Raw genomic sequence first — 13197 nt, 5'->3', positions numbered from 1 at the left:
CTGCCCTATTAGACAGCTACCGTTTAGTACAAACGCTCTCGAATGATGTTCTGTAGACGTATTTGAATAACAAAGAAAAGCATCTGAAACACCTACCTTGTAACAAGATTTGGGAAGAAAAAAAAATCAGGCTGCAAATCCAGAAAACTTTGCTGCAGATTTTCAATTTTGTACTATTTATTGTCAGGGCTTGTATTGCTAATCACTGCACTGATAAGACTCAGGATGACTTTTATTGTAAGTGACAATACAAAACGCGTCAGGTAAAGTTTTACCGCACTTCACAGAAACGATCAAGGACGGAAAAAAAAAAAAAAAAAGAATTAACACCAGGAGGAATGGTACAAATCTTTTATTGTCTAATTCTCGAACCAAACAAGGAAGAATCCACAGGTAGGCCACAAAACTACTATAAATTGCTCAATCCTGCAATGAAGCCACAAAACTCTCTTTTGTCCTTACGCCCAAGTTAAAATATACTGAATACCCTTTGGGAATCAGGGAAAAAAAGAAAAAAAAAAGTCAAACGGCATCTTCAGGAAAACACAGGAAAACCCCCTAATTCCAAATTCATTTTTGCCATTTCAGCTTGTTCGGGAAGATGCTAACGTCAAAATGATACGTCACCAAACATACAATCAGGAGTTGAATCATCACGAGAAGTCATCTTTGCAAAGGGACAATATTGCAACTGGGGGTCGGGAGGAAAAAGAGAAAAAGCAAATTAAACCTTCAGTAAGCATCAGATTAAGGGTTAAGGTTAAGGGAAGGTTAAGGGATGCGGTGGCTCAGTGGCTAAGACACTGAGCTTGTCGATCGAAAGGTCGGCAGTTCAACGGTTCGAATCCCGAGTGCCGCGTAACGGGGTGAGCTCCCGTGACTTGTCCCAGCTTTTGCCAACCTAGCAGTTCGAAAGCAGGTAAAAAATGCCAGTAGAAAAATAGGGACCACCTTTGGTGGGAAGGCAACAGCGTTCAGTGCGCCTTTGGTGTTGAGTCATGCCAGGAACATGACCATGGAGACGTCTTCAGACAGCATTGGCTCTTCGGCTTTGAAACAGAGATGAGCATCGCCCCCTAGAGTCAGGAACGACTAGCACAGATGTGCGAGGGGAACCTTTACCTTTACCTTTAAACATCAGATAGTACAAACACCCTGACTTTCGTTACACATAATTTACACAGAGGGAGGCACAATTCTAGGGCTGTTTTTCAAACATTCAAATAGATCAAATATGCTCCAGAGGGGAAAAGTTTGGCAATATCTACAAAGGAAGAATGGTTGGTGAAGATAATGGAACTTGCAGATAACTGAATTAACTTCTTTGATTAGAGGGGAAAAAAACCCAGTATCTAAATTGATGGTTGGCTGGAAATCTCTTACAGACTTTTTGATAAAATAGAAAAAAAATGCACTTATGATTTGTAGTTTTGAGGGATAAATTAAAAGATGGATTAATTAAATGGACAATAAAAAAGAAATAGCTTTCTTTTCTCATCAGAGTAAGAGATAATTTTGTACTTATATTTGCTGCAAAGAAAATTGGAAGCTTCTATTTCTTTTTATTCTTTCTTTGTATCTTTCTGTCTTTTTTCTCTCTCTCTTGTCTGCCTTTAGTTGTTATTCTGTTCTGTTCGTTTTATTCTCTTTTGGTAAAACTTTGAATAAAAATCTACATAGAAAAAGAACTTTAATGCGATCAGGATGGAAATCTTTGGATTTCTCTTCTAGTTCCACAAAACCCTGTCTCACCATCACAGTTTCTTTTTCCGGGATTATTAATCTTGGGGATTGAAGAGAGCTAAGGATAACCAGAGGCTGGCCACTCTTTCTCTGAGCTTTTTAATTCTCGGCTCTGCGGAATTTCGGTCACTGAAGCATCTTTTCCAGAACTGTTTGGAAAGGAGCAAAGAGTCGGGGGCCAGATTAAAGTTTGGGGATACTTACCCCAAAAGTCCTTTCCCACTCCAGCGTTTCGGGGTGAGCCCCAGATGGACTTTTTCCCCTCTTCGGATCACAGTCACGCGTAAGGGTTTCTGCAAAGAGAAACAAACAAATAAAAATAAATGAAAATGTTTCACCCGTTCTGTCTGGTTTATGTGGCTAATGGTGGGGGTGAGAAGAGCTACAATGTTAGGGGTCCAAAGGAGACCCTCCCAGCCTCTTTCCAGACCCCCAAAGAAAACAAGCCACTCACATCCTCGCTGTGCTGCACCACAGTGGCAATGTTCTGCAACGACTGGAAATTCTGGCTGTTCACCGAACCAAACTCGGCAATCTCGTCGCCCGCTTGCAAACCCTGTGGAAAGAAGCCAAAAAGATCCTGTTGTCTCTTCCCAGGAGAGCAGTTGTGAGATCCCAAAGAGCGCCCGGATCTCGAAGAGATTATTTTTTTGATACCAGCCCTCCTTGTAAGCCTTTTGTTACTCTGATAAAAAGAGGAAGCACAGAAGAGTCTATCAGGTGGCTACGACAAAGGGACAATATATCTAATATTCTTGACCGCAGCAAGAATTGTACATGCGCAGCAGTGGAAGAACGAAAAAACCCCTTCAGACGATGAGGAAGATACTACACCAGTGACGGCTAACCTTTTTGCCATCGTGTGCCAAAAGCAGGGGGAGTGCGGGGGAGGAGCACACGCGTGTGCCCACATCCATAATTCTATGCGCCCCGCCCCCCCGCTTTTGGCACACGATGGCACAGTGGGCCTGGTAGGCCCGTTTTTTTTGCCCTCCCCAGGCTCCAGAGCCTTTCTAGGAGCCTGGGGAGGGTGAAAAAGGCCTTCCCCACCCCCACAGGCCCTCTGGAGTCCGGAAATGGCCCGTTTGCCGACTTCCAGTGGGACCGGAAGGTCCGTTTTTCACTCTCCCCAGGCTCCAGAGCCTGTCTAGGAGCCTGGGGAGAATGAAAAACAGGCCTTCCTCCCCACAGGCACTCCAGAGGCCAGAAACAGCCTGTTTCCCTACTTCCGGTGAGCCCAGAAGGCCCGAAAATGGAGCTGAGCTCGCATGCTCACTGATATGGCTCCATGTGCCACCTGTGGCACACATGCCATAGGTTTGCCATCACGGTACTAGACTGTGCAGAAATGGACAGACTAAGGCTAAAAATAAAAGATAAAGGAGATACAGAATACTATTCAACATGGAACAGATTCTGTCAATGGTTACAAACACGAGATAGAAGTTGGACTGCGAAAGAATCAGGTTAGGTGGACATGGAAAGAGATATTATTTTTAATATTGATATAGGAAGGTAAGTATTAGAATGATAGATGACATACTAGAATATGATGGTCAGAAACTATTGAACAACAAACACTAGCACTGTTTACAATAATATATATGTTATTCTGTTTTTTACTTTTGCTTTATGGTACGTGGAATGCCAGGACAATTACACTATATTCCAACATATTCATATGTAAACAATAAAAATGTATCTTTAAAAAAGAATCTAAAAAAGGGTCCTTAGCAAAAGACAGGTTGTAATAATTCAGAATAAAGAAATGCCGGAAGCTCCCATCCAGGGGACTCCAGAGCAAGAGAGCCGGTACTTGCCGAGAAGCTGGCCGGGGATCCAGGGCTGACGGCGTTCACTCGGGCGAAGGGCTGAGGCAAGGCCTGGCTTTGGGCTTCGGCACGAGCCTCGGCTTCGTCCCGGTCACGCTTCTCTTTCTCCCGGGCGTGCAGCTGATGCAGACCCTGTTCCACCTGTTGCATCAGGGCTTTGTGATCGTTCTGCAGACCTGAAAGCAGAAGCCAAAATCATCCACCGCCTAAAACAAGAGCAAAAGAGGGTCGCTGGTAGCTACCAAGAGAGATTTCCAGATAAGCCACAGTCATTTGCGTCAGACAAGACCAGGGTCTAAAAATCTAACTTGTTGGAAATCCCCTGGTGTCCCTGGATCCCACTTTCAGGCCATTCCTTCCCCATAACAGGTAGTCCTCAACTTACGACCACAATTGGAATTAATATTTCCACCTCTAATCAAGGGGGTTAAGTGAGTTGCGCAAGATTTTACGAACTTTTTTCGCCATAGTTGTTAAGCAAAACTGGCTTCCCTTCTTGCTGTTGTTTGTTGGAAGTTTAGTTTACTTTAGTTTACTTTAGTTTGCTTTATTGTCTGCACCCCGTACAATGAAATTAAATGCCATCTTCAGTGTACATTATAACTATAAAAATAAAACACAAACACCTCCTTCGCATTCTATACAATTGATATTGCATTAATATTGCACTATACAGTAGAATTCAATGTAGTTATACCACTCTGGGATAGAAGCTGTTTTTCAGCCTATTTGTCCTTCTTTTTATTATCCTGTACCGTCTGCCAGATGGTAATAGTACAAAAAAAAAAAAAAAAAAGGTGCCCAAAAATAGCCGGTTGAGAAGGCCGCGAATGGCAATCCCATGACCCCGGGGTTCTACAATCCTTGTCAATCCTCGCTGGTTCTCAAACGTCCAAATTTCAATCATGTGATCGTGGTGAAGCCGCAGCAGTTGTAAGTACGAGGACCAGCGGTTTTTTTTTTTTTAAAGTGCTGTTGTGACTTTGAAAGGTGGCTAAACAAATATTTGTAAGTCGAGGGCTACCTGCCCTCAAATTAGGATAATGGATGTAGACGGAACGAATTAAATTCCATCTCCCTAGGGGGAGAGCCTTCTCTGTGGGGGCACCTACGATCTGGAACGAGCTCCCCCCGGAGATACGGAGGATCCCGGATCTGCGCACCTTCCGTCGCGCGCTTAAGACTTTTTTATTTCATCAAGCTGGCCTGGCCTAAATCTTCTCCCCTTTTGAAATATAAATTTTAATTTGTTTTTAAATTATGAGGTATTTTAAATTTGTTCAGCCAAATTATTTAATTCATTTTTATTTTATTTTAAATTTTTGTATTTATGTGTTTTATCTTGTGGCTGTTCACCGCCCTGAGTCCTTCGGGAGAAGGACGGTATAGAAATTTAATAAAATAAAATAAATAAAATAAATAAGTGTTTGAATAAACAGGAGAACAGGGCTTTAAATCTGCCGTTAAATGAAGAACTGGCTGCTTACATATGATGTTGTGTCTCGCAGTCCGGACTTGGTAAATGTCCACATCTGCCCGAGGGTAACCATCAGCGTCCACAAGAGGCTCGTTCATCCCAACTCCCTTTTGCTGCAGATGAACAAAATCCAAAGTGTCCCTTTTCAGGTTTTGCTTTCTGCACAAATTACACGCCTTGAGGGAAGCCCTCTTCTGTTTCATGCCGGTTACCCAAACAAACCAAACTTGGCTGGAATGGAAGAAGACGCCACACTGCAAACCACGGTTGACAAACCAACCTGGGCAGCTTCAAGCCGTATCTTCAACAAGCAGCGACAAACCACTGTTTATTTTGGGCTCGATAGATCAACTTAGCCATAACGGGCTAAGTTGGGGTTACAGCTTGAAAGTTCACTTTAGGCTCGGAAGGTACGAAAATTGGATATGGAAACTTCTTTCCAAAGCTCCCGCCAACATTTGAAATCACTGAAGGCTGGAGGGAGCAGCTTCACACAAAAAAAATTAAATAAAAAATTAAAAAGGTTTTTTGCAATGACTCAGCTCTGGAAAGGAGTCCCATGCACTTCCTGTGTTTCTCTTAGCAAAATGTTTTGGTTTTTCTCATCCAGAGTGGGGGGGTCTCCAACCTTGGCAACTTTAAGCCTGGCGGACTTCAACTCCCAGAATTCCCCAGCCAGTTTAGGCATCTCCAACCTTGGCAATTTTAAGCCTAGAGGACTTCAATTCCCAGAATTCTGAGAGTTAAAGTCCTCCAGGCTTAAAGTGGCCAAGGTTGGAGACCCCTAATCCAGAGGACCCCTCCTCCTATGTGGGTATCGTCCCCCCCCCACCCATTTTTTGCTTCTGGTGCAGAAGCTGAGAATTCAGCTCCAACCCTTTTAATTCCAGGATCCTTCCCTCTTTCGTCCGCCTGCAATCTTTAGGCCACTTTTTCTCAATCTTGAAGATAAGTGGACTTTCCAACTCCCAGAATTCCAAGTTTCCTGCTTCCACTGGAGGGGAATTCTGGGACTTGAAGCCCACCCTGGTTTAATTTTTAGGCACTTGCTTGCAAGCCAAGGAGCTTGCAATGCAATGCAATGCGATGCAACGCATTTAATGCAATGCAAACCTCTGTATTTGCAGCCACTACTACCCCCCCAGCCCGCCCCCCTAGGCTGGAAAGGCCCTTCCTGCAAAAGCTTTCCCCGTGGATGATGGGACCTGTAGTCCTTTAGATCTCCAGATGGGTTTCCCCCCCCCAGACCAGCCCCCAGCCTCTGTCCTGCCACTCACATCCTGCAGGACTTCATAATAGGCCTTGATCTGGGCCTCGATTTCGTCCTTCTTCTTCAGCAGCTCCTGCACGTCGCTGACCGTCACCGGCGGCTCCTGCAAAGACATTTTCCCAGCGAAAAAAACAGCAAACGCTCCAACCTGCGAAGCCAGTTGCAAAAAACTACGGGTCGCGGCGGGGGGCCAAAGAGCGCGGATTGCAAAGTCCGGTTCCCTGTACGTAACGAGGAGGAGGGGGCCGGGCCAGTGGGAGGCGAGGGGGCGTGGCCGGCTGACCCCGCCCCGCCCCCCCTGGAGGGATTCTTTCGTTTAAAGGGAGCGGAGGCGCCTTTGCACGTGGGAATGGCTTGGTTTTTTTTTTCCCCTTCCCTAAATAAAAATAAAGGTTCATAAAATAAAAATGCAGCTGGTATAATTTTGAGGCAGGGAAATGCGTAGTAAATAAGGTGGTGTCTGGGGCAGGGACATTTTTATTGATTGTTTTATTTATTTATTCTGTCGCCAAATTATCTATCTATTATCAATCATATCTCTAGCTATCCACCTCTCCCATCTGTCCTTCCATCCATCTGTCAGTCAGTCTGTCCGTCCATCCTATCTATCTATCTATCTATCTATCTATCTATCTATCTATCTATCTATCTATTTTATATCTCTAACTATCCACCTCTCCCATCTGTCAGTCCGTCCGTCTGTCTGTCTGTCTATCTATCTATCTATATCTATCTATATCTCTAGCTATCCACCTCTCCCATCTGTCCTTCCATCCATCTGTCAGTCTGTCCGTCCATCCTATCTATCTATCTATCTATCTATCTATCTATCTATCTATCTATCTATTTTATATCTCTAACTATCCACCTCTCCCATCTGTCAGTCCGTCCGTCTGTCTGTCTGTCTATCTATCTATCTATATCTATCTATATCTCTAGCTATCCACCTCTCCCATCTGTCCTTCCATCCATCTGTCAGTCTGTCCGTCCATCCTATCTATCTATCTATCTATCTATCTATCTATCTATCTATCTATCTATTTTATATCTCTAACTATCCACCTCTCCCATCTGTCAGTCCGTCCGTCTGTCTGTCTGTCTATCTATCTATCTATATCTATCTATATCTCTAGCTATCCACCTCTCCCATCTGTCCTTCCATCCATCTGTCAGTCTGTCCGTCCATCCTATCTATCTATCTATCTATCTATCTATCTATCTATCTATCTATCTATCTATCTATTTTATATCTCTAACTATCCACCTCTCCCATCTGTCAGTCCGTCCGTCTGTCTGTCTGTCTATCTATCTATCTATATCTATCTATATCTCTAGCTATCCACCTCTCCCGTCTGTCCGTCCATCCGTCCATCCATCCAATCTATCTATCTATCTATATCTATCTTATATCTCTAGCTATCCACCTCTCCCATCTGTCCGTCCATCCGTCCATCCGTCCATCCATCCATCCAATCTATCTATCTATATCTATCTTATATCTCTAGCTATCCACCTCTCCGGTCTGTCTATATCTATATATCTATCATTTATCTATCATATATTTCTAGCGTTCCCCCTTTCCCATCTGTCCATCCATATCTATCTATCTATCTATCTATCTATCTATCTATCTATCTATCTATCATTTATCATATATTTCTAGGTCTCCCCCTCTCCCATCCATCCATCCGTCATCTAGCCATCTTTTATCTATTTATCATCTGTCTATATCTGGCTACCATTGTCTGTCTATCAATCATGTATCTACTATGTTTGGCCATTTAGTTTGGCCATTTACAGCAATGTTTATTTTTTTAAAAAATAAGAATTGCTACCCTTTTGATTTCCTTTTCCTCTTTCCAAGGTCTGGTTCACGCATCCTTACGCTACAGAGAAAGCCACACATGTCCAGGGCTTCACATGCCCTCCTCTCCTCTGTCCATGCAGCCACAAACGTTGGCTTAAATGTCCAGCTCCCAGCAATCACAGATTCCTTTCTGAATGGAGACATTATGCCCGTAGCTCTAGCCCAGGTTCTTAGGGAAAGGCCCCAAAGACAAATTCCTTGTGTGTCCAATCACACTTGGCCAATAAAGAATTCTATCTATCTACCTATCTATTGGGTTGGTCCCTGGATAGCAGGCAGAGAAAGACAGTTCCTGAGAATTGACATAATTACCTGCTGGAGAAATATTTGTAGTAATTAACCTGGCCTTGATTTATGTTCAGTTTCGAAACCAGTTGTGATGGCTTCGCTTGTAAATAGCATTCTTCTATAAATACATCATATACCTATCGTATCATTCTCCTTTGGAGAATAACCCTGTCTGGCCTCCAAAGGAGAAGAGTAGGGGGCCAGGAATTTTCTATCAATACTCTTCTTCTCCTTCTCCTTCTCCTTCTCCTTCTCCTTCTCCTTCTCCTTCTCCTTCTCCTTCTCCTTCTCCTTCTCCTTCTCCTTCTCCTTCTCCTTCTCCTCCTCCTCCTCCTCCTCTTCTTCTTCTCCTTCTCCTTCTTCTCCTCCTCCTCCTTTTCCTCCTCCTCCTCTTCTTCTTCTCCTTCTCCTTCTCCTCCTCCTCCTCCTCCTCTTCTTCTTCTCCTTCTCCTTCTTCCTCCTCCTCCTCTTCTTCTTCTCCTTCTCCTTCTCCTCTTCCTCCTCTTCTTCTTCCTCCTTGTTCTTCTCCTCCTCCTCTTCTTCTTCTTCTCCTTCTTCTCCTCCTCTTCTTCTTCCTCCTCCTCCTCTTCTTGTTCTTCTTCTCCTTCTCCTTCTCCTTCTCCTCCTCCTCCTCCTCCTCCTTTTCCTCCTCCTCTTCTCCTTCTTCCTCCTCCTCTTCTTCTTCCTCCTCTTCTTGTTCTCCTCCTCCTCCTCCTCCTCTTCTTCTTCTCCTTCTCCTTCTTCTTGCCGGTGATTTTCTGGCCTTGCAACCTTCCCACAGAAGTTGTGCTACCGGGCGACGTCCCATCATTTGTGTGGGGTTTGTAGGTGGTTGCCAGATAGGAGCTGGCTCCGACAATCTGGGCTGGGATTTGATTTCTTTTTTGATGGCTCCTTGATTAGAACCTCCTTTCTTCCTGCTGTAGGTGTGAGCCCAGAAAAGGAAGGGCCCTGAGCTGTTTTTTGGTTTTCTTCCTAGACGCTTAATTTAATTTAATTTTTAATTTCCAGGAGCTACGTAGACGGGGTGCCTTGATAAGTCTAGAATTGATTGATCTGTTGGATGTTGATATTCAACCTAAAGGAGAGCCTCACATGAATTTGCCCAAGTAAACTCCTTGTCCACTAAAAAAAAAAAAAAGAGAGATGTCCTGTTGCGCTACCAAAGCCACCTTGACTGATCCCTGAATTTGCAAGACTGCAGTAGCCCCTTCCTTGGCCTGCATATCGGACATAAATACAATCGAGAGAGTCCAGAGATATTTCACAAGAAGAGTCCTCCAACTGCAATAAAATACCTTATGCCACCAGACTCCAAATTTTGGGCTTAGACAATTTAGAACTACGCCGACTTCAGTCTGACCTAAGCATAGTACATAAAATTATCTGCCACAATGTCCTTCCTGTCAATGACTACTTCAGCTTCAACCACAACAATACATGAGCAAATAATAGATACAAACTCAAGATAAACTGCTCCAAACTTGATTGCAGAAAATACGACTTCAGCAACAGAGTGGATGCCTGGAATGCGCTCCCTGACTCTCTGGTTTCTTCCCCAAGCCCCTAAAACTTTACCCTTAGACTGTCTACCGTTGACCTCACCCCATTCCTAAGAGGTCTGTAAGGGGTGTGCATAAGTGCAGCAGCGTGCCTACCATCCCTATCCTAATATTCCTTTTTACTTACTCTTTTCATGTATTCAAATTATGTTTATACTTTTACCTGTTATCTTATATATGCTTGACAAACTAACTTATGATTATGATTAAGATAAACCTCCATCAAATCTCCTTTCCCCATCAACAAATCTCGTTAAGAAGATCCCGGGATTTGTGCTTTGGGTTTGAATCCGCCGCCCGAGAACCTGAAGGATGGATGCCCTGAGCTCTGCCTCGGTGGACACGATTGAGAAATATCAAGAGTTGTGTTTAAAAAGTTGAAATGTACATCTGGGAAGAGGAGGAGGAGATGCGGGGAGGAGCAGGGGCCCTCCTCCTTTTTTTACAATTCAAAAGATTTCCACACTGTCTCTCTGCCTCTTTCTGCCTTCTCACCTTCCGCTGCTCCAAGGAAAAACCGAAATGGTGAGGGTCCCAAGGTTTAGACCCTTTCCACCCCCCTCTTTTTCAATAACTTTTTCACAGGAAGTTTACTTCCATTCTCTGGAAGATGGATTCTAAGCTCGGGTTGACCCATTCTTGCAATGCTCTATATTTTCTTTAACTGTACGTCGAATTACTAACATTCTCCCAAATAGTTGCTATTATCTTGCTCTGTATTATACTTGCTTTATATAGCAAATGGGTGCTTTGCTTTTCCCTTCTATAAAACTGGCAAACATATTTGAAGACGCTGTTCAAACCTGCAGCATCCCATGAATATCTCAATTTAGCGCCTAAACTCTTTTCTTTTCACAAAAGTGTCGGCTTGGAGAGTTGTTAGATTTATAAGATATTTTTTTTTAATGGCTGAATATAGACTTGGCTAGATTCTTGCTTTATAAAAATATTTGTCAAAAATTACATGTTCAAATCTGCATGTTATTTGCACTTAACAGAGGTTTTACCATTTAAACTGACTTGGTTAATAAGTTTTTGTTTTGCTCTTCTTTTTTTTTCCTGGAATAATTTTTAAAAATCCATGCTTTATTCTTATTTTCTACCAGACAACCTATACAGATAAAGGAGAAAAGGTAAGCTCACTTTAAATATTATGTTCTTCTCAAATGTTTTGTTTGGCATTTTTAAGGTTGTTTTGAATTTTTTTTTAAAAAAATTGGGATCAGAGTTTCTTCTTTTGAACGTGCCTATCAGTTGATTAAATAAACAACTATTTATCCTTTAAAACATTCCTCATATTGGAATCCCAAATGCAGTGAAACAGACTAGGTAAAAAGCCTGTTTAAAAATAATGTTTTTTTCTTAGGCATAAGAAAACTTGTCAAAATCTTTTCTTAGCAAGCGATGTATATACTGTATCTATAAGAGTGTGCTGATATACTGTAAAAAGAGGTTTCAATTGTGGTTTCAATTTTATATCTATTGAAAAAAAAAAAAACCCCACCACATTTATCTTTTATTTAATCTGGTTCTCATTATAACTATGACTTTTCCACACATTACTCAAAGCTGGCTCAGTACCCTGATCTGGGACAAGTAACAAGTTCCAGATTTCTGTCTGCACAACCAAATTATGCATTAGAATGAATGGATAATGCTACAAGCTTATCCCATCAATGCTGGAGGTTGTAAAGAGGCTTAGACGTATTTTTGGGTGATTTTCCATCCAAGTTTAGCTTGCAGTTCTGGAAATCAGCAGCTGGATGTGCAAAACAACCAAATCAAATATATAATAATTTAGTGCTGGCTTCGCATATTGCGAAATCAGCCACGATTGTTTGGAAATCTTGGTTTATAGAAGCCACGCCCAGTTGTGATTAATTCAACAAACTATCCTGAATGTGAAAAATAACTGGAGCCTCCACTCTCTGGCTCTGACAGACAAATTGAAAAATCCTCCTGAAATGGAGGAGCCTTCGAAAGGTTGAACTTTGCCTGGAGTTTGCAAACATGCAACCTTGCTTTGGGTAAATTCTAAACCCAGCTTTTTGGTAATGTCAGAATCAGAACAAGGGCTAAGGTGCTTGCCGAGAAAGGAATGCAACCAAATTCAGTCAGGTGCCAACTTTCCCTCAGTTTGGGAGCTAAAGCAGGTGATTGGTTAGAAATAAAAATAAAAATGGAATCTTCTTTAAAAGCATTGCTCAAGGGGTAACTGGCACTCCTCCTCCTGCGTAAGAGCTGGGTAAATATTTTCCAGTCAACTTGATCTTTAACCTAGCAAGGTTATCAGAAGCTTTGCCACCCGATGGCAGCGATGAAGGCTGGGGGCGAGTTTGCCAAATGCTTGCAAATACAGGGGTGGAAGTCACAGCTGGATTCAGCCAAGCTGAAAACAAACCAGCTTCAATAAGTCACTCCAGTCCGGATGTTTTGGGGACATTTTTTGGGGGAGGGAGAATGGAATTCTTCTAATAGAAGAGGAGATTTGTAGCTCAGGGTTGAACTGTGGGGTCCTTGGTGCTCTCTGAGCTGGGTTGTTTTCTTGTAGACGTTTTATGACCCAACTAGGGAACATCATCCATGCTAGAAGGGAAAGGTGCTTTTATTTGTATATGCTAATATACAATCAGCTCACACCCCCACTAGCAGTTAAAAGGAAGAGACAGCTGCGATCTCACATTGCTCCTGGAAGCACGAAGCCGAGAACACCAGCCTGAAGATGACGAATGAGACTTCGTCGAAATGTCGCCAAGACACTTCCAATTTTACGTGGGAGAAGACCCGAATAACCAAAGACCTACATACAAACACCCGCGAAAACCTGAGAAAACTAATATACAAATGTATATGCTAATATACAACCCCACTCCCTTCTAGCATGGATGACATTCCCTAGTTGGGTCATGAACCGTCTGCAAGAAAACCCCTAGATCAGAGAGTCCCAAGGACCCCATCGAGGTCTTCATCCAACTAGCAATCCTGAGAAATAAGGACAAGGAACTGACTGGGTTTATTCAGCTATTATCTCTGTAGCTTCAACCTTCTCTCTGGTGGGACCCCTGGGAATCCCCCTCGGCTGCCCCCAGATCAGCCGAGAGTCGTAACCCCCTCCCCTATAAGTAAGCGCTATTGCTATTAACTCAGCCTTCCCTCCT

At 43.0% G+C, this 13197-nt stretch overlaps 2 protein-coding genes across 2 annotated transcripts in view; one reads left to right on the top strand and one right to left on the bottom strand.

Annotated features, from left to right (window-relative positions):
* Window positions 1-337: 337 nt before the first annotated feature.
* On the bottom strand, window positions 338-6567 carry PSMD9 (proteasome 26S subunit, non-ATPase 9). Its single transcript, XM_070950820.1, has 6 exons — window positions 6330-6567; window positions 5063-5165; window positions 3564-3751; window positions 2198-2299; window positions 1948-2036; window positions 338-691 (listed from the first exon to the last, which is right to left on the bottom strand). The coding sequence occupies exons 1-6, from the start codon at window positions 6435-6437 to the stop codon at window positions 664-666; spliced, it is 618 nt and encodes a 205-aa protein (XP_070806921.1). The 5' UTR covers window positions 6438-6567; the 3' UTR covers window positions 338-663.
* Window positions 6568-10504: 3937 nt separating this feature from the next.
* The window catches only part of HPD (4-hydroxyphenylpyruvate dioxygenase), a 12004-nt gene continuing 9311 nt past the window's right edge, over window positions 10505-13197 (top strand). Inside the window, exons 1-2 of the mRNA XM_070950795.1 lie at window positions 10505-10564; window positions 11146-11172. Of these exons, the coding sequence (XP_070806896.1) occupies window positions 10562-10564; window positions 11146-11172 (30 nt within the window). The 5' untranslated portion in view covers window positions 10505-10561. The remainder of the gene's footprint in view (window positions 10565-11145; window positions 11173-13197) is intronic.

The sequence above is a fragment of the Pituophis catenifer genome, unplaced genomic scaffold, assembly GCF_029215685.1.
Source record: "Pituophis catenifer annectens isolate HBS135680 unplaced genomic scaffold, rPitCat1.0.hap2 SCAF_10, whole genome shotgun sequence".
Taxonomy (NCBI): Eukaryota; Metazoa; Chordata; class Lepidosauria; order Squamata; family Colubridae; genus Pituophis; species Pituophis catenifer.
This window is presented reverse-complemented; position numbering and strand designations above follow the sequence as displayed.

What these genes read in the sequence shown, in the direction of transcription:
- PSMD9 (XM_070950820.1), bottom strand. Translation starts at nt 6,437, where the DNA reads ATGTCTTTGCAGGAGCCGCCGGTGACGGTCAGCGACGTGCAGGAGCTG. An exon ending in GATCCCCGGCCAGCTTCTCG is followed by an intron (nt 2,300 to 3,563) that starts GCAAGTACCGGC and finishes TTCTTTCCACAG; the next exon opens with GGTTTGCAAGCGGGCGACGA. An exon ending in TGGTGCAGCACAGCGAGGAT is followed by an intron (nt 2,037 to 2,197) that starts GTGAGTGGCTTG and finishes TTCTCTTTGCAG; the next exon opens with AAACCCTTACGCGTGACTGT.